The following is a 20,573-nucleotide window of genomic DNA, read 5'->3' as shown; positions in this document are numbered from 1 at the left end:
CTCTCCCCAGGTTATCAATTTAAATCATTGAGGGATGAGAACTGATCCTCAGGGCATTCCACTGGTTACAGCCTGAAAAAAGAACATTTATCCCAACTTTCTGTCTTTTACATATTAATCAGTCTTAATAATTCTGATGCAATTAGAATGTTTAAAAGGTATTTGGACAGGTACATGGATAAAAATAAAGTTCAGAGGAATATGAGTCAAATAGTTTTTCTTGAGTAGACAACTTGTTGGCTTGGTACACAAAAATGCTGGAGAACATCAGCGGGTGCAGCAGCATCTATGGAGCGAATGAAGTAGGCAACGTTTCGGGCCGAAACCCTTTTGTGTACCTTCGATTTTCCAGCATCTGCAGTTCCTGCAGTTAAACAACTTGTTGGCTTGGATGAGTTGGACCAAAGAGCCTGTTTCCATGCTGTATTACCATGACTGGCTCTAATACCATGAGTTCTTGTATTGTTCCACCAGTCTTTATGAGGCATCTTGCTAAATGGTTTCTGAAAATGCAAATACACTACTTCTACGGGTCCCTCACTTATCAACTCTGCTTGACACATCTTCAAAGAACTCCAACAAATTTGTCAAACATGATTTACCTTTCCTATGAAAACCATAAGATGATTTATTAAATATTAAGCATTATACTTTCACACTAATCCTTTCTAAAATGGAAAACTATTACCGGTACTTCTTTGATTATAGACTTCAGCATCTTGTCAACAAGAGGTGTTAATCTAAGAGTCCTGAAGTTACCCACTAGACACAAAATACTGGCGTAACTCAGCCGGAGTAACTTCAGTCTGAAGATGGGTGTCGATCGAAACGTCACCCATTCCTTCTCTTCTGAGATGCTGCCTGTCCGACTGAGTTACTCCAGCATTTTGTGTCTACCTTCGATTTAAACCAGCATCTGCAGTTCTATCCAACACATAGGGTTACCTACTATTTGTCTTCCTTCCTTCCCTAGACAAGCCACTTGCCAACAGTCATTTCTGGAGTAACTTGGTTGACACACCATTGTGGAGATAGAAACAGGATTATGCTGACACACAGAAATAATTTAGTTTAGTTTAGTAAAGTATATTATTATGTGTACCGAGGTACGGTGGTTTGTGTGATTTCAGTAAGGCATTCAACAAGGTTCCGCATGGTAGGCTGCTCTGGAAAGATTTGGATCAAGGTAGCTGAATGGATAGAAATTGGCATCATGGAAGGTTGCTTCTCGGACTGGAGGCCTGTGACCAGTGGTGTGCCTTAGGGCTCAGTGCTGGGCCCATTACTGTTTGTTATACACATCAATGATTTGGATAAGAATATACATGGCATTTTGCCATACATATGATGTGTTGCATTTTGGGAAGGCTAATATGGGAAGGACCTACACAGTAAATGGTAGGGCTCTGGGGAGTGTTGTAGAGCAGAGGGATCTAGGAGTTCAGGTGCATGGTTCCTTGAAGGTGGAATCACAGGTAGATAAGGTGGTCAAAAAGGCTTTTGGTACATTGACCTTCATCAGTATTGAGCATAGAAGTTGGGAGGTCATGTTGCAGTTGTATAAGACGTTGGTGAGATCGCATTTAGAGTATTATGTTCAGTTTTGGCACCATGTCATAGGAAAGATGTTGTCGAGCTGGAATGGGGACGAAGAAGATTTACAAGGATGTTGACAGGACTAGAAGGTCTGAGCTATAGGGTAGGTTGAGTAGGCTGGGACTATATTCCGTGGAGCGCAGGAGGATGAGGGGTGATCTTATAAAGGTTTACAAAATCATGAGAGGAATAGATCGGGTAGATACACAGTCTTGCCCAGAGTAGGTGAATCGAGGACGAGAAGACATAGGTTTAAGGTAAAGGGGAAAAGATTTAATAGTAACTGGTGGTAACTTTTTTTAAACAGAGAGTGGTGGGCATATGGAACAACCTACCAGAGGAGGTAGTTGAGGCTGGGACTATCCCAATGTTAGCAGTTAGATGGGTACATGGATAGGACAGGTTTGGAGGGATATGGACCAAACGCAAGCAGGTGGGACTAGTGTAGCTGCGACAAGTTGGCTGGTGTGGGCAAGTTGGGCCAAAAAGCCTGTTTCCACACTGCATCACTCTATGACTCTATGACTAAAAACTTTTGTTGAGTGCTATCCAGTCAGCCGAAAGACAATACATGATTACAATCAATCCATTTACAGTGTATTTACATGATAAGGGAATAGAATTTAGTGCAAGATAAAGCCAGCAAAGTCTGATCAAGGATAATTTGAGGGTCACCAATGAGGTAGATAGTAGTTCAGGACTGTTCTCCGGTTGTGGTAGGATGATTCAGTTGCCCAATAACAGCTGGGAATCTGGAGGTGTGTGTTTTCATGTTTCTATACCTTTTGCCTGATGGAAGCTGGGAGAAGAGGGAGTGGCCAGGGTGTGACTCATCCTTGATTATGCTGCTGGCTTTGCCGAGGCAGCGTGTGGTATAAAAGGAGTCAATGGACGGGAGGTTGGTTTGTGTGATGATCTGCACTGCATCCACAATTCGCTGCAATTTCTTGTGGATGGAGTGCAGCTTTAACAGTGAGCCGATCATTTGATCTGTGTCTGTTATTTGGAAGTGTGCCTTCATAGGGTGGAAACAAGTACCATTTTCTTTGTGCTGGAATAAAAACGTGTGTGAAATTGGAGAAATGAAGGAAAATATATTTTGAACTGTGCAGAATTGGACGAATTGTTTTTTTTAAATATTTGGATCACTAAGTGTTTCCCTTAATGTTCCATGCTCTGGAGCAATTTGTAGTAAGTGTCTTTGATAATTTTAAGTTCAGATGGGAAATTCTGAACATCCAGGAGCACTTCCTTCTTGATGTAAGTTTTCCTTTGGTTTTCCATTGCTTTTATGTTACCTGTTCAGCTGTGTAGCCTACAGTTTAGAAATCTAGAGGGCCAATCATTGTAACTGGTAAGCTAGTTTTATAGAGGCACAGCAAGCCACAGATGCAGGACTCTTCGGTAAAACACAAAGTGCTGGAGTAACTTAGCAGGTCTGGAAACATCGGAGGAGGACAAGGATAGGTGACATTTTGAGTCGGGACCCTTCTTCAGACTAGTTTTATCATTTGCATCAGGAGTTCTGTTTCCTATGCTTATTATTTCCTATTGTATTCTTGTCAGGAATTGTCTGGATATATCTCATTTATTTTGTGTTTATTATTTTGGCTTTGATGCTACTGCTTTTGCCTGCACTTCTGTTGGGCAGGTTGTTGAACCTCACTGATCCTTTCCAGCCTGAGTACAAGTGCTGTCTGCATGGAGTTTGTACGCTCTCCATAGGTTTCCTCCAGGTGATCTGGTTGCCTCCCACATTCCAAAGACGTGCAGGGTTGTGTAAATTGTCCCTAGTGTGTATGATGAGAAAGTGGGATAACTAATGAATGGGTGATCGTTGGTCGGCATGGACTCGGTGGGCCGAACGGCCTGTTTGCACATTGTATCTCTAAAACTAAATGAACAAGGGACTATGCAGATGCATAGGTTAGATATTCAGTGAATTGGGAATAGGTTTAGATATTCAGTGAATTGTGTGATTGATGAAATATTTTGAATTTTGAATTTTCTCTATGGGGGAATGCCAAGGTTTTGTTTTCCTGGTGAACTGCACAGTTTTGTGAAAAGCTGGAAATTCAGAACTTCTCAGCAAGGACATGCTGATGAATGACCCAAAAGTAACAACAATCTCCTGACAGAATGACCACAGAGTCATCAGACTCATGACACTCAGTTACAAAAAGTTGTCTCCCTACAGACTGGAGAGCATAAGTGAAGTTTAACAAGTTTACAACGTCTTTGGACAGATACTTGGATAGCAAAAGACAAATTGGGCCAGTGTAGACATGTCATGGTCATTATGGAAGAAGGGGGCTGACAGAGCCCATTCTGAGCTGTACAATTCTATGATTCTATGCTGGCCAGCAGAAAGATTATCAACAGAATCAAAGAAAACAAGAATTTAAACATTGAGACAAGACCGAGAAACGGTGTAGGAAGGAACTGCAGATGCTGGTTTTAACCGAAGATAGACATAAATTGCTTGAGCAACTCAGTTGGACAGTTAGCATCTCTGGAGTGATGGAATGGGTGACAATTCACTGTAATTTCTTACACACACAAATTCCATTGGCAAGTTGCTTGTCCAGGGAAGGGAGGAAGACAAATAATAGGTAACTCTATGCGTATGATAGAACTGTACATGCTGGTTTAAATTGAAGATAGACCAAAATAGTGGAGTAACTCAGTGGGACAGGCAGCATCTCTGGAGAGAATGAATGGGTGACTTGTGGCCAGGTTTGTGGATGATACAAAGACAGGTTGAGGTGCAGATACTGTAGAGGAAGCAGGGACTCTGCAGTAGGAATTGGTCAGGTTGGAATAGTGCGCAAAGAAGTGGTAAATGGAATACAGTGTAACAAATTGTGCGGTTGTGCACTTTGGTAGTAGGAGTAAAGGCGTGGATTATTTTCTAAATGTGGAGAAGGTTCAGAAACTGGGGTGCACAGGGACTTGGGGGTACTGGTACAGGATTTCCAGAAGTTAATTTGCAATTTGAATTGGTAGTAAAGAAGCCAAATGCAATGTCAGTATTCATTCTGTGACGGCTAGGATAAAACAGGGATGTAATGCTAAGGTTTTCTAATGCACTGGTCAGACTGCATTTGGAGTATTGTGAGCAATTTTGGGCCCCAGATCTGAGGTAGGATGTGCTGACATTGGAGAAGGACCAGAGGAAGTTTACGAGAACGATCCCGGGAATGAGTGGGTTAATATATGATGAGCGTTTGATGGCTCTGGGCCTGTACTGGCAGGAGTTTAGAAAGATGAGGGGGGACCTCACTGAAACTTACCGAATAGTGAAAGGCCAGGATAGAGTGGATGTGGAGAGGATGTTTCCACTGGTGGGAGAGTCTAGGACCAGACGGCACAGCCTCAGAATAAAAGGATGTACCTTTAGAAAGGAGATGAGGAAGAATTTCTTTATGAATTTGTGGTGGTGAATTTGTGGTATTCATTGCCACAGATGTCTTTTTGGTATTTTTAAAGTGGAGGTTGACAGGGAGGTTGTGATTAGTAAGAGTGTGAAAGGTTATGGGGAGAATTCAGGAGAACAGGGTTGAGAGGAAAAGATAAATCGGCCAAGATTGAATGGCAGAGTAGACGCGATAGGCTGCATAGCCAAATTCTGCTCCTACGACGTGTGAAGTTATGAACTTTAATGCAGAGTGCATTCTAAATATTGATTTCAACATGTTTTGCAACATAATAGGTTCCCAATGCTGCACCACCACACCTGGATCAAGCTTGCTGCAGGATTTCGTCTTTTTTCAAAATGCTTTTGGCGATGCTGCTCCTGTACTTTAAGAGCCAGCCCTGAGCCAAGAATGCCCTTAAAAAGAAATAAACATCAAGAGACGTTGCAAAGAGAAACGGAATCAAGCAACTTTTTGGTTAATTAATAAAAGTTGAAAATACATTCAATAAAACTACAATATTCATATCGAAGGTGCAGCAACATTAGTAATTTCAATTTTAATTGTGCGCTAATAAAAAGTAGAGACTTGAGGATTGAGACTAGAGGATTGAACCTGGGTCCCTGGCACTGTAAGGCAGCAACTCTGCCGTTGTACCACTGGGCTGCACTGTGGTGAATCTGCGTGGTACATAATTCGTAACCAAAATATCTTTTTGGTTGCAAGAATGATCCCAGGAATAAGTAGGTTAACATATGATGAGTGTTTGCTGGCAGTGGGCCTCTACTCACTGGAGTTTAGGAAGAATGAGGGGGGACCTCATTAAAACGTACAGAATAGTGAAAGGCTTGGATAGAGTGGATGTGGAGAAGATGTTCCTACTAGTGGGAGAGTCTAGGTCATAGTCTTAGAATTAAAGGACATTATTTTAGGAAGGAGATGAGGATAAATTTCTTTAGTCAGAGGGCGGTGCTAAAGAAACTAGTGGAACTCTTTGCCACAGAAGACTGTAGAGGCTATCAGTGGATATATTTAAGGCAGAGATAGATAGATTCTTGATTAGTATGGGTGTCAGAGGTTATGGGGAGAAGGCAGGAGAATAGGAGAATGGGTTTAGGAGGGAGAGATAGATCAGCTATGATTGAATGGCGTAGACTTGATGGGCTGAATGGCCTAATTCTGCTCCCATCTCTTATGATCTTATAGTAGACAAAAATGCTGGAGAAACTCAGCGGGTGAGGCAGCATCTATGGAGCGAAGGAATAGGCGACGTTTTGGGTCGAGACCCTTCATCCCGTTTCGGGTCAAGGCCCTTCTTCTTTTGATCTTATGATCTTTTTTTATCCTCCATTCACTTGCCAGGCTTTGTTCCACCCCCACCTCTTTTTTCCAGGCCCCCCCCCCCCCCCACTATAATCTGTTGAAAGAAAGTACCCAACCTGAAACATAGCCTGTCCTTTCCCTACTCAAATGCTGCCTGATCTGCTGAGCTCCTCTACCATTTGTATACATTGGGCATGCAACGAATACCACTGTGCCTAGTCACATGTGACAATAAAATATTCAATTCCACTCCACTTTGAGTTGTGCCTATCATTCTTATAGGGGTCTCAAAGCTGAGCACAGAATTACAAGTGGGTTCTATTGTTTTCTATACTTCTTGGTATATTCCCACGTTAGGAACTACTTTGAGTTCGCCCTGCTTCGGTTCAAAATTAATCACTGCTTTGTTTAATGTCCATTCAAAAAATCTAATTATATCCCTTTTCCAATTTCCTGCTTCCATTTGCACTACTTACTGCCGTTCTTAATTTGTCAATACCGTAAATCAATAGAAAATTGCACATCTCTGAGGTCATCTAAACATATTTTTCATAAAAAATAATGCATATATTACTAAAAAACCCATCACCCGGAAAACTGTCAGTGAAACATACTGGTTGTTCCACTGACTGCAACAGTATGATGTTCAGATTTCCCAGATAAGTCATTATTAAGTTACTGTAAATTAGATTTAGTGTTAACTGGAACCAAATTCTCAGCAATTTTTTTTTCCGGGAAACCCGAAGAAAGCTTCTTTCAATTGATTCAATGGATCCTTTTAATTTCAGCAATCTTTTCCAAACACATGTTTTCTTCACAAGCGCTGCTGCGCTGTGCATCAAACCAATTTAAGATGATGCATATATCTTTGCCTGCAACGCAATTGACCTTTAACATATAACTGCTGGCACATTCACCACAAATAGGAATACAGAATAATTAAAAAAAAACACAAACTGCTGGAGTAATTCAACGGGTCAGGCAGCATCTATGGAGGGCATGATTAGGTTACATTTCAGGTCAGGAAACCTTCTTCAAGAGAGATGTATTCAAGAGAGAGTTAGATATAGCTCTTAGGACTAATGAAATCAAGGGATATGGGGAGAAAGCAGGAACGGGGTACTGATTTTGGATGATCAGCCATGATCATATTGAATGGCTCGAAGGGCCGAATGGCTTACTCCTGCACCAATTTTCTACGTTTCTATATTTTTATGTTTCAGGCTGATTGTAGTAGTGGGAAGAAGGTAGGACAAAGTGATAGGTGGGTGGAATTGATCGGCAAATGGTTAGACATAGGCCAATGATGAAAAGACAAAAGGCAGTGAGGATAAGGAGATAAAGAGAGGAGGTATGAAATTTGAAGCCAGAGGCAAGGAGAGAGGATGGAAAGGGATGGAGGGAGGAGGAGAGATGGGCAGGATTGTTAATAATAATAATAATAATAATAATAATAATAATAATAATAATAATAATAATAATAATAATAATTTTATTGTCATTGCACATATGTGCAACGAGATTTGGTATGCAGCTTCCATCTGATGTCATAACTTAACCAACTAATAAAATTTAGATTTAGATACCCCGAGAACAAGGTTTATAAAATGAACAGTAAAACAGTAAAAAACAGTCTAAAGTGCAAATGTGTCTGTGCGACGTGACCATCCGAGGGAGACAGTTCATGGGGGTGGGGGGCACTCAGCAGGGCCGGTTCAGAGCAGCTATAGCTCTGGGGATGAAGCTGTTCCTGAGTCTGGAGGTGTGGGTGTAGAAGGCCTTGTAACATCTGCCGGAAGGTCGGAGTTCGAACAGTCCATTACAAAGGTGTGAGCAGTCTTTATGGATGCTGACGGCCTTCCTGAGGCACCGTGTGTGGTGATGCCCTCCAAGGCTGGTAGCTGTGACCCAATAATCCTCAGCGCTCTGTGGACGACGCGCTGAAGAGCTCTCCTCTCCGCCTCCGTGCAGCTGAGATACCACACAGAGATGCCATACGTTAATATGCTCTCTGTCGTGCAGCGGTAGAAGGTTGTCAGCCACTGTTGGGGCAGACCAGTCTTTTTTAATATTCTCAGGAAGAACAGTCGCTCCTGTGCCTTCTTGACCAGCGCAGCGGTGTTGGTGGACCATGTGAAGTCCTCTGAGATGTGAGTGCCCAGAAACTTAAAGCTGGACACTCTCTCCACACTGTCCCCGTAGATGGAGATTGGGGCGTATTCCCTATTATGTGACCTCCTGAAGTCGATAATCAGCTCCTTGGTCTTGGAGGTGTTTAAGGACAAGTTGTTACGTGAGCACCAGTCCGCCAGGTTCTGTACCTCCACTCTGTAGTTTGTTTCATCACCGTTGGTGATCAGCCCAATCACCGTTGTGTCGTCTGCAAACTTGACGATGGTGTTAGTGTCGAATGCAGGAACACAGTCATGTGTGAAGAGGGAGTAGGGCATGGGGTTCAGTACACAGCCCTGTGGTGTGCCGGTGCTCAGGGTGACAGTGGAGGACAGGTGCGGGCCCAGTCTCACTGCCTGCGGTCGCTCCGTCAGTAAATTCTAGATCCAGTTGCATAACGGCGAGCTGAGGTCTAGCTGGTGGAGTTTGGTGGTGAGCTTGGTGGGGATGACCGTGTTGAAGGCAGAGCTATAGTCAATGAAGAGCATCCTCACGTACGTGCCCTGTCTTTCCAGGTGAGTCAGGACAGTGTGAAGAGCCAGAGAGATGGCATTCTCTGTGGATCGATTTGCCCTGTATGCAAATTGATGAGAGTCTAGTGAGGCAGGGATGCTGGATTTGACGTGGGAGAGGACCAGCCTTTCAAAACACTTAATTGGTATTGGAGTTAGGGCAACCGGGCGGTAGTTGGAGAAATAAGTGTGCATTCAGGTGAGGCATAGGGAAGTATCAAGCTGGCCATGTATGATCATCCAGCCCTTCATGAGGATCAGTAGTACTAATTTATCTTTTGCCATACAAATCTATGCCTGTGCTTGGAACTTAAAAATTTGTTCAGGAGACTGATTCCTTCCGAGATTACTTCTCATGCAGGTTTCTCATGCAGTGCCACAGTATCTCCACATGAGGGAGCTGTAGAATAACATTCTAAATTTGCATGGCACAAGAACAGCAAGCACAAACATTGTAAATCGGGAATAAAATGGGAATAGGTAAAACATATGTCAGCCCACGTGAAAAGCGTAAAGCATTTTTGGAATGCTGGTTGTTTGTTAGAATTTAATGGGATGGAAAAGGAGCTCCTTTTTAAAATAATTTCTGTAGTGGAGGCAGAGTGTTGCTGCCAAGGCCCAGTATTTATTACCTGTAACTGCAGGCCCTTCAATGGAATGGTTTGCTCTTTCCATTCCAGAGACCGGTTAAGACTCAATAAGGAGCAGCAGATGCCAGAATCTTGAGCAAAGCTCAAAGTGCTGGAGGAAATTAGCAGGTCAGGCAGCAGCATGTGGCGAGGAAATGGATAGACGGCGTTTCTGGTCCAAGTGTACCCGGCCCACTGAGTTTCCCCAGCACTGTTGCTCTGTTCAATCCCATTACAGTGGGTCTGGTGTCAAATATAGACCAAAGTATGAACAAAACAGATTTCCTCTCCTGAATTATATCAGTTCAACCTGATGTAATCTTTTTATTTTATTAGCATTTACATTTTATAGATTATTAATCTGGCATCCAGGGCCTGTCCTCTCTACCACCAGTTCCCTTGTATTAACCTTAAACAAGATGAAAGGAATAGCAGACAGACACAAAAAGCTGGAGTAACTCAGCGAGTCAGGCAACATCTCTGTAGAAAAGGAATAGGAGACATTTCGGGTCGAGACCCTTCTACTGATAACAGTAGTCAGGAATACTAACTCGTTGCACAGGGGACCAATGCACCAGCTTATTTTTAAGAAGTTAAATGGAACTATTGGAAAACTATCAGTAGGAAGGAACTGCAGATGCTGGTTTAAACTGAAGATAGATGCAAATTGCTGGAATACCTCAGCGGGGCAGGCAGCATCTCTGGAGATAAGGAATGGGTGGTGATTTTTCAGAGCCCCTATCTGAAGAACAGTCAAAAGTGTAGATGGCCCATCTACACTAGTCTCCCACCTGCCGGTGTTTGACCCATATCACCCCAAACCTATCCCATCCATGTACCTGTCCAAATGTTTTTTTGAAATCTTGTGATAGTACCGTCTATAAGTTTACATTGAATTTATTTCCCCTTAACAATATCCATTTTCTGATCCATGATTTCAAGATTGTTGGTTTGCAAACTGGAGGATAAGTGCTCTGGGGTGTGAGCAATAAAGAAACTACTGGAGGAACTCAGCAGATCAGGAAGCATCAATGGAGGGAAATGGACAGACATGTTTATGTTGGGTTTTCGACCAAGTCGATATGCCCTTGGTCCGATTAAGGGTCCCAACCTGAAATATAATCTAAAAAAGACACAAAGTGCTGGTGTAAATCAGCAGGTCAGGCAGCATTTCTGGAGAAGATGGCCAGATAACATTTTGGGACGGGACCCTTCTTCAGACTAATTGTGGTGGGGGGAAGAATGCTGGAAGAGAGGAGGGGCAGGACAAATTCTGGCAAGTAATTAGTGGACACAAAGTGCTGGAGTAACTCAGCGGGTCAGGCAGCATCTTCAGAGAAAAAGGATAGGCGACGTTTCAGGTCAAGGCCCCTATGGGGATATAGGTGGAGGTTATTTTTTAACAGGTAGATGGATGGGCCAAGGCCAGAGATAAGAATACAAAAGGTGTGAGGTAAGTATAGAAGAGGTGAGAGTTGTGAAGCCAGAGGAAGGAATGGAGATGGATGTGATATCGTCATAAATGACCAAGTGTTTAAGCATCAAAAGCTGAAGACAACCATCTTGTGCTGTTTCTTTGGTAAACGCTAATTTCTTGACATAGTTCCAGTAGAAGATCAGAACAATTGTGTCTTATTGAAGACACGGCAGCACTCTCCCAAGTCATGACGGTGACTGAGCTGCCTGCTCCAACAGCAAGAACATCCATCACCTTTCTGAGAGCGAACATATAAAAATCACTGACTAATGAAATTAATATATGGAACTTTTCTTTCAGCTACATTCAACCGAAATAAAACAATTAATATGCAGTGAACTTGGGAGGCTTTATCACCAATGCCTTTTCCTCCTGGGTGGAACTGTTACATTCATATTTGCATCCATGTTTTATTATTTGCCTTTGCAGAATGGGGCAATGTCATGCCTACAATGGATATAGAAACATAGAAACATAGAAAATAGGTGCAGGAGTAGGCCATTCGGCCCTTCGAGCCAGCACCGCCATTCAATATGATCACGGCTGATCATCCAGAATCCGTAACCCCGTTCCTGCTTTCTCCCCGTATCCCTTCATTCCGTTAGCACTAATATCCAATATATGTTTGGGTATTTTTCATGCTTTAGCATTAAATGATGGTACTTACAGCTGGCAAAGCAAAGAATGACACTCCCACAAGAGCAAACATCGCAGCCAACAGACGACCTGCCCATGTCTTCGGAGTCTTGTCACCGTAGCCAATTGTAGTCAGAGTAATCTAGACAAAATAAAAGTCACACATTAACAAAAACAATTGAGCTTCCTCTAGAAATCCCTGATACAGTGCGAATTAAAATTCAGTCAGCGGAAAGACTTAGTTTAGCTTATTGTCACGTGTACCGGGGTTACAGTGAAAAGCTGTTTTCTTGCATGCTATCCAGTCAGCGGAAAGACTGTACATGATTGTACAAGCCATCCACAGGATACAGTTACTGGGTAAAGGAAATAATGCATTAGTACAAGATAAAGTCCAGTAAAGACAAACTAAATATAGTCCGAGAGTCTCCCGAATAAGGTAGATGACAGTTCTGGACTCTTCTCTAGTTGGTGATAGGATAGTTCAGATGCCCGATAACAGATGGGATGAAAACTATCCCTGAATCTGGAGGTGTGCATTTTCACATTTCTGTATCTCTTGCCTGATGGAGAGGGGAGAAGAGGGAGTGTCCAGGGTAACACTCATCCATGTCGAAGTAGCCATGCCGAGGCAGCGTGGTGTATATGGATATCTGCACTTCACACTGCATATCCCAGAAAATGCATGGATTACATACTTACGACACCATCAGAAGTAAAAAGGTTTTGGGCTGTATGTTTCTATTAGAATCTCAGGTGAGGACTGTTGCCATGAATTTCACATCAAATGGTGTGACTGCTGCTTACTGCCTCCAGTCCTTCAAAACTTTTGTGAGCAAAACGTTTGTGACAAACACAGAGGCACAGATAGCTAATTTTTCATTCTCTAATATGGGTGGTGTTGGGATGTAGATCAATTCACCTTCCAGAAATTCACCTGTGGCTAAAGATAGTTCATAAGTTCATAAGTGATAGGAGCAGAATTGGGCCATTCAACCCATCAAGTCTACTCCACCATTCAATCATGGCTGATCCATCCTTCTCAACCTCACTCTCCTGCCTTCTCCCCTGGTACCCGCACCAATCAAGAATCTATCAATCTCTGCCTTAAAAATATCCACTGACTTGGCCTCCATAGTCTTCTGTGGCAATGAATACCACAGATTTACCACCCTCTGACTAAATAAATTCCTCCTCATCTCATTCCTAGAGGCGTGTCATTTTACTCTGAAATGTACACACTCCATATAGACAGCACCCGCAGGATCGAACCCGGGTCTCTAGTGTTGAAAGGCTGCAACTCTACCGCTGCGACACCATGCTGCTTTGAAAGTCATTGATCTTAGATTGCAAATGTCAACTGAAATTGTTTGGTGACACAGTTGCATTTTGAATCTCTGCTTTGTGTATTCAAATGAGTCTTTTTAAAATTTCTTCTCCATATTTTGCCGTTAGCCTTTTGCGAAAAGCTACAGGAGTAGTTTTTAAAGAAAGTGCATTGAGGTCATGACTGAACCAAATGCTAGTCAAACACCTTGGGATTTCCTCTCTGCAGCTTAACATGAACAGCAAGGAGAGTGAAGTAAATTATAATACCCACTTCACAATTAAGTCTGAATAGGGTGTAAAACATAACATTGATTCACAGAATTGGGCCCTGTATCTGAGGAGGGATGTGCTGCCATTGGAGATGGTGCAGACGAGGTTTATGAGAATAATACCAAGGATGATTGGGTTAACATGTGAGCAGCTTTAGACGGCACTGGGCCAGTAATCACTGGAGTTTAGAAGGTTGAGGGGGGATTGCATTGAAACTTACCGAATATTTACAGGCCTGGATAGAGTGGATGTAGAGAGGATGTTTCCACTGCTGAGAGAGTCTAGGACAGTGGTTCCCAACCTTTTTTTGGCCATGCCCCACCTAATCACCTCTAAAATCCTGATGCCCCCCCCCCCATGTGGTGATATATAATTCTTAACATTTAAAAAGTGAACTCCGTTTCAGCTGAAATGCGCCTCAAGACGACCTGGTTTCATTGATTCGTTGGTCAAGCATTGTTGGCATAAGAGGCAGAAAGGTGACCGTTCATCATGGACAGCGGGTATGAAACCAAGTTTTAAATATTCCTCTGAATACTGACAAACTTTCTTCTTGCTTGCACTACTCATTTTAGCACGAGCAGACAAAGAAATAATTCTCAGAAAATGGATTGCTTTCCCTTGAGAGAAAACGGAGGAAATAGATATTATAAGGGTAACTTAGCAAAAGCTCTTTGAATCGCATTTCTAAATCCAATTCAATAAATAAGGTTCTCCCATGACCTCGTGCGCTTCGTGCGATGTGCATGAAGAGCGATGGCGCAGTGATTATGTAATAACTACACAATAAAGACCTTTTTTACCAAAAAAAAATTATTTACTCAAAATAACATCTGAACCATAAACTACATATGTTTACCTGATGGAAAATCCAAAAAAATAAAAATCGAAAATTTGGACCCAGACCTCCTCAGTCGCGCTCTATTGCCCCCCTTAAAAATCAAATTGACCCCCTGTGGGGTGTACGCCCCACGTTGGGAACCACTGATCTAGGACCAGAGGCATAGCCTCTGAATTAAAGGAGAATTTCTTTCAGAGTTTGTGAATCTGTGGAAGTCATTGCCGCAGATGGCTGTGGAGGCGTCATTGGATATTTTTATAGTGGAGATTGCAGGCACAGTGGCACAAAGGTAGAAAGGTTGCTGCCTTGCAAGTTCCATCCTGACTATGGATCTGTCCGTACGGAGTTTGTATGTTCTCCCTGTGACCGTATGGATTTCTCTGGGTGCTCCAGTTTCCTCTCACATTCCAAAAACGTATAGGTTTACAGGTTAATTGGCTTTGGTAAGTTGTAAATTTATCCCTTGTGTGGAGGTTAGTGTACGGGGTGATCGGTGGGCTGAAGGGCATGTTTCTGTGCTGTATCTAAAGAAGTCCAAAGAATGAAAGTGTTAAGACGCACGAACAACTGGTGATTAAATGATCATCTGTACTAGAAATGAGTAATGAATATCAAAGTTGCTTTATTTTGTAGGAATAAAATAATTCCTCATTTATTCCCACATTCCTAAATAAGCCATCATTGTCTTCAGAGCAGCATGTAGCGTTAACATCAAAGATACTAGGGGAGCAAGATAGGCCACTCTTCCGAAATCCAATGGGCTGACGTGTAGTACGTAACGGAACGTCACGGCCGCCATTTGTCCGATATGCTTCCCGCTGTGTAATCCACTCTATCATCAGTGTAATCAGTGTTGTTGGGAAGTGTTTGATATAGCGCATCTATTACCTCACATATTTTAGTTAATTTTATTGTAAGTGGTTTCCCCCTGTTCCCCTATTTCACTCCCATCTTTCCTCCCCAGCCGCCACCTTTGCGTAGTTTCCCTTGCATTGTGTTGTGCAGCTTCCCTTGTATTGCTTTAACACACACTGTGCACAAAATTAAATTTAACTTATATATATATTTTTATATCAATGTGTGTTTGTGTGTGCCTGTGTGTGAGAGGCAAGTTAAGGGCCTGTCCCCACCAGCATGCGATTGCATGCGTGTAGCGCGACCAAACGTGGTCGCTTGAAAAATCTTGCAATGCCTGCAGGCGCATTGAGGGCGTACACAGCGTCTCGCCGGGCGTACGCAGCGTCTCGGCCGGCGTACGAGAGAGAGAGAGAGAGAGAAGAGAGAGAGAGAGAGAGAGAGAGAGAGAGAGAGAGATTTCTTAGAGAGAGAGAGGGACGACCGATGGCACGGTTATAACGCATGTTATAACTCCCCATCTCACTCTGCCCCTTCTCTCACTCTCTCTCTCTCTATCTCCCTACGACACATTGTGAGAATTTCTTATAACTCAGTCATTGAGGGCTCCGGACCGCGAGCACGGTCTTCTTCCTGCAGGTAAAGTCATTCACCCACGTTGTGTCTCTGTCTTTCGCTCTCTCTCTCCCTCCCTCCCTCACTCTCTCTCTCTCTCACGCTCTGTCTCCCGCTCCCCATCTCGTCTCCCTCTCTCTCTCGCTCTCCCACTCCCTTCCTCTCTCACCCCCTCCCTGTCGCCTCGGCATTCCCGGAATCATTGACGTTTTGGGGTGACGGCTGCACCTGCAGTTCCTTCCTGTTGGGTTGCAGACCGGGAGGGGGGGCGAGGCTCAGGGGAGAGTGTTGCGTTTCTGGTCGAGACCCTTCTGCAGACAATCATAAGTACTCTCACCGACGAGAGTTCAGTTCAGTCTGAAGAAGGGTCTTCTCTCCAGAGTCGCTGCGCTGCCAGTCCTGCTGAGTTACTCCAGCTTTTATCTATCCTCAATTTCCGAGTTAAATACAATTTCTCACGGGGGATTTTTGCGTCTTGATAAAAATGAGTAGCTAGCTTTGCTGGCTACTTTGTTGTTCATATTGATCTCAGGATCTTTGTTGTTGCATTCTTCTACCACAGACTACTTTCAGGCTTTATATATTCATTCCTCGAACATCGTACAATTTGCTGTTTCGCATGGTGTCATGCTGTTAAACCATCGAGTTGCCTCCCCAAATCTCTTTCAATGCCTTTTTCGTCTGTCTTTAAATGTCTCAAAATACTTCTCCTCATCCCTTTAGCCACAAGGGCCACATCTAACCCCTTCTTAAATATAGCCAATGAACTGGCCTCAACTACATTCTGTGGCAGAGAATTCCAGAGATTCACCACTCTCTGTGTGAAAAATAGAGTAGAGAATTGGGATGCAGTAGAACCTCCCAAAATGGGAGGTTCTACTGCAGTTGTACAGGGTCTTAGTGAGACCACACCTGGAGTATTGCGTACAGTTTTGGTCTCCTAATCTGAGGAAGGACATTCTTGCCATTGAGGGAGTACAGAGAAGGTTTACCAGACTGATTCCTGGGATGTCAGGACTTTCATATGAAGAAAGACTGGATAGACTTGGCTTTTACTCGCTAGAATTAGAAGATTGAGGGGGGATCTTATAAAAACGTACAAAATTCTTAAGGGGTTGGACAGGCTAGATGCAGGAAGATTGTTCCCGATGTTGGAGAAGTCCAGAACAAGGGGTCACAGTTTAAGGATAAAGGGGAAATCTTTTAGGACTGAGATGAGAAAAACATTTTTTCACCCAGAGTGTGGTGAATCTCTGGAATTCTCTGCCACAGAAGGTAGTTGAGGCCAGTTCATTGGCTATATTTAAGAGGGATTTAGATGTGGCCCTTGTGCCTAAAGGGATCAGGGGGTATGGAGAGAAGGCAGGTACAGGATACTGAGTTGGATGATCAGCCATGATCATATTGAATGGCGGTGCAGGCTCGAAGGGCCGAATGGCCTACTCCTGCACCTATTTTCTATGTTTCTATGTTTCTATGTCTATGGGACAGTGCTAATGTGCGGGTATCACTGGTCGGCGCGGATTCGGTGGGCCGAAGGGCCTGTTTCCGCGTTGTACCTCTAAACTAAACCGACAGATGCTGGTTGACATATTGAGCATTTATAACATTTTCTATTTTTGTTGCTTGGAAATTTTTGATTGATTGGTTGTCCCAGAATATATTGCAGACAGGGAAGAAATGTCCTTCAGTCCCAGAAAGGCCCAGATATCCTCTCAATGTCCAGACTGAACACTTACCAAACCCCACCACAATGCATCTGCGTAGGTGTTGAAGTCTTGAGTGCTGTTCCGGGGATTATCATCTTTTTCAACCAGGTAAACGAGGAACGAGGCTAGAATGAGCGATAGAAAACCAATATACCAGGCAGTGATGAGTTCCTGATAAACAAGAGAGAGAACTATTAATTGTTTCCAAGTGGATAAGCACACACAAGGTCGGGATTGCATCCTCAAAGAATAATCTCCCCCAAATCAATCTCTGATAAGGTCATAAGGAATAGGAGTAGAATAAGGCCATTCAGACATCATGTCTACTCTGCCATTCAATCATGGCTGATCTATCTCTCTGTGCTAACCCCATACTCCTGCCTTCTCCCCATAACCTCAAACACCTGCCTTCTTCCCAAAACCTCTGTCTCCTGTGACCCCCCCCCCATTCCTCACGTCTCTGAGGAATAATCTCACCCAGCCCAATTCCTTCTAGGACCACATGCTGAATTCCCCTCTCCTCCCTCTCCTCCCTCCACCTCTATACACTGTCCAAGTGCCAAATGGCCAAATCACACACCATCTACCAAGCTCTGTCACCACCAACCACAGTTTCTGAACACCCCACTGAGGCTAAATTCTCTACTCTATTTATCTGACACTCTTTAGTCTCCTTTTCACCTCTAACTTTTGTCACTTTTATCTGTTACTCGCCAAATGTTGTCTCATCCCAGTCTCTCTCCTCCAGCTTTCTCTCCCCCTACTCCCTTCAGTCTGAAGAAAGGTCCCAATTCGAAATGTCGCCCGACCATCGCCTCCCTACTGCCTCCATACTGCCCATCCCCTCCATAATGCCCATACTGCCCATCAGGCCATAACCCTGACCCCTTGAGTTCCTCCAGCACTTTCCATTACTCAAAATACCAAGTATAGTTTCTCTTCATTTGTATCCTCTGTTATCGTTGCATCACATGATGTTCTGGGATGAATTTATGTTAAATTAAAACAGCTGCTATAATCAGGTCCGTTAAAATAAATGATAGTAACCATAATGGTAAGGATAGTGTTAATGTGCGGGGATCGCTGGTTGGCGCGGACTCGGTGGGCCGAAGGGCCTGTTTCCGCATTGTATCTCTAAAACTAAAACTAAACACATAAATAATATCGGGTATTAACCTGTCTCACCAGTAAGGCAACAACATAGCCTTATTCTGTTTCTGAAAGGACTTCCTTACTTACCTTGTGTTGGAAGGAACTGCAGATGCTGTTTTAAACCGAAGGTAGACACAAAAAGCTGGAGTACCTCAGCAGGACAGGCAGCATTCAGACGCAAAAAAGGGTCTCAACCCAAAACGTCACCCATTCCTTCTCTCCAGAGATGCTGCCTGTCCCGCTGATTTCCTCCAGCTTTTTGTGTATATCCTTACTTACCTTGCTGTGTGAACAGATTGCGGAACCTAAGAGTTTCCAAGTGCCTCCCCTTCGGTCCATCCGCAACATGCGGAGTATTTGTAGAAATCGCAAGCTTCGTAGCGATGTCGCCACGATGTTCTGCAACGTCCCCACGGCAACAATCACCACGGAACAGATCAAGACGATGATATCTGGAAAGGTACAAGGAAAATACTCTAGTGTGAGGAAGACTGAATCTAAGAGAGTCAAAAATTCAGTCAGATTCTTCAAAGGGTGGCTGCCCATCAACGGTGTCCCTCTCCAGTGAGTTTGTGCAGTTTTGCCCCGTAAGAACTGGGGCATCATTCTAGTTCAATACAGATGGGCTGTTGGTGTTGTCATCTTTCAACTGAGTTGGCAACTATAATGCTCTCAAATGGACATCAAATGCCCCATAGCACAATCCCGTAATTAGTTCCTGTATCAATGCCTCAGGCAACAGGTTAATGAGTGAGTTTTATGGGCACAATTTAGTTGATGGATTTTTTTAAATTGTACCACAGTGACAGCATTGAGTCAGAAGAAAGGTCCTGACCTGAAAAGTCACCTGTCCATTCCCTCTCCAGAGGCACCTGACCTGCTGAGTTCATCCAGCACCTCGTGTATCACAAATCACAAATTCCATCTGCCATTTCTCCACCCATTTCTGTGGCTGATCTATATCCCAATGTACACTTTGACAACCTCCCTCACATTCTGGCGACCCCAGCAATCTTGATGTCACTGTTGATTGTTCCAAGGTACAGCATGGAAACAGGCCCTTCATGGAAACAGGCCCTTCATCCTAGCAAGTCCATGCTGCCCATTGATTACCCGTTCACATGAGTTCTGTGTTATCTCACAGTCATGTCCACTCCCTACATATCTGGGGATTTTTTTTTTAAAACAGGCCAATTAACTTATAAACCCCCATGTGTCTGAGATGTGGGAGGGCACCGGAGTACTCAGCGAAAACCCACGTGTTATAAGGAGAAGGTGCAAACTCCACACAGACTACACTCAAGGTCAGGATCGAGCCTGGGTCCCTGGTGCTGTGAGGCAGCAGCTCTACTAACTTTGCCACTGAGTGGCCCAATGTGAATGAAATAATAAGCTCTTTAAATACAAGCATTTACCATCTTTCCCCTCAGTGCTAGGGTCAGCAATCACCAATCACAGTGACCAAGCTTGAATCGTGAGAATAATTTTGCATTAACATATCTAACAGACAGTTTCCAATTTTGGTTGTTAAAGAGGGAACTGCAGATGCTGGAGAATCGAAGGTTACACAGAAAAGCTGGAGAAACTCAGCGGGTGCAGCAGCATCTATGGAGCGAAGGAAATAGGCAACGTTTCGGGCCGAAACCCTTCTTCAGACTGATCAGGGGTGGGGGTGGGTGGGGACAAGAAAGGGAAAAGGAGGAGTAGCCGGAAGGCTGGAGGGTGGGAGGAGACAGCAGGGGAGCTGAGGAAGGGGAGGAGACAGCAAGGACTAACAGAATTGGGAGAAGTCGATGTTCATGCCCCCGGGGTGCAGACTCCCCAAACGGAATATGAGGTGCTGTTCCTCCAATTTCCGGTGCTGCTCGCTGTGGCCATGGAGGAGACCCAGGACAGAGAGGTCAGAGGCGGAGTGGGAGGGGGAGTTGAAGTGCTGAGCCACCGGGAGGTCAGCTAGGTTATTGCGGACCGAGCGGAGGTGAGCGGAGGTTGGGCGATCGTTTCGCCGAACACCTCCGCTCGGTCCGCAATAACCTAGCTG

At 43.9% G+C, this 20,573-nt stretch overlaps 1 protein-coding gene across 2 annotated transcripts in view; it reads right to left on the bottom strand.

Moving 5' to 3' along the window:
- Window positions 1-20,573, bottom strand: part of kcnq3 (potassium voltage-gated channel, KQT-like subfamily, member 3) — a 309,684-nt gene that overhangs the window by 67,634 nt on the left and 221,477 nt on the right. Inside the window, exons 4-7 of one of the 2 annotated variants that reach the window (XM_055634157.1) lie at window positions 18,812-18,984; window positions 17,411-17,551; window positions 11,793-11,903; window positions 5,333-5,428 (exon numbers count right to left, since the gene is read on the bottom strand). In XM_055634157.1, coding sequence (XP_055490132.1) covers window positions 5,333-5,428; window positions 11,793-11,903; window positions 17,411-17,551; window positions 18,812-18,984 — 521 coding nt within the window. The remainder of the gene's footprint in view (window positions 1-5,332; window positions 5,429-11,792; window positions 11,904-17,410; window positions 17,552-18,811; window positions 18,985-20,573) is intronic. The other variant, XM_055634158.1, reaches the window with a different exon arrangement.

This window comes from Leucoraja erinacea, chromosome 4 (genome assembly GCF_028641065.1).
Source record: "Leucoraja erinacea ecotype New England chromosome 4, Leri_hhj_1, whole genome shotgun sequence".
In the NCBI taxonomy this organism is placed as follows: Eukaryota; Metazoa; Chordata; class Chondrichthyes; order Rajiformes; family Rajidae; genus Leucoraja; species Leucoraja erinaceus.
This window is presented reverse-complemented; position numbering and strand designations above follow the sequence as displayed.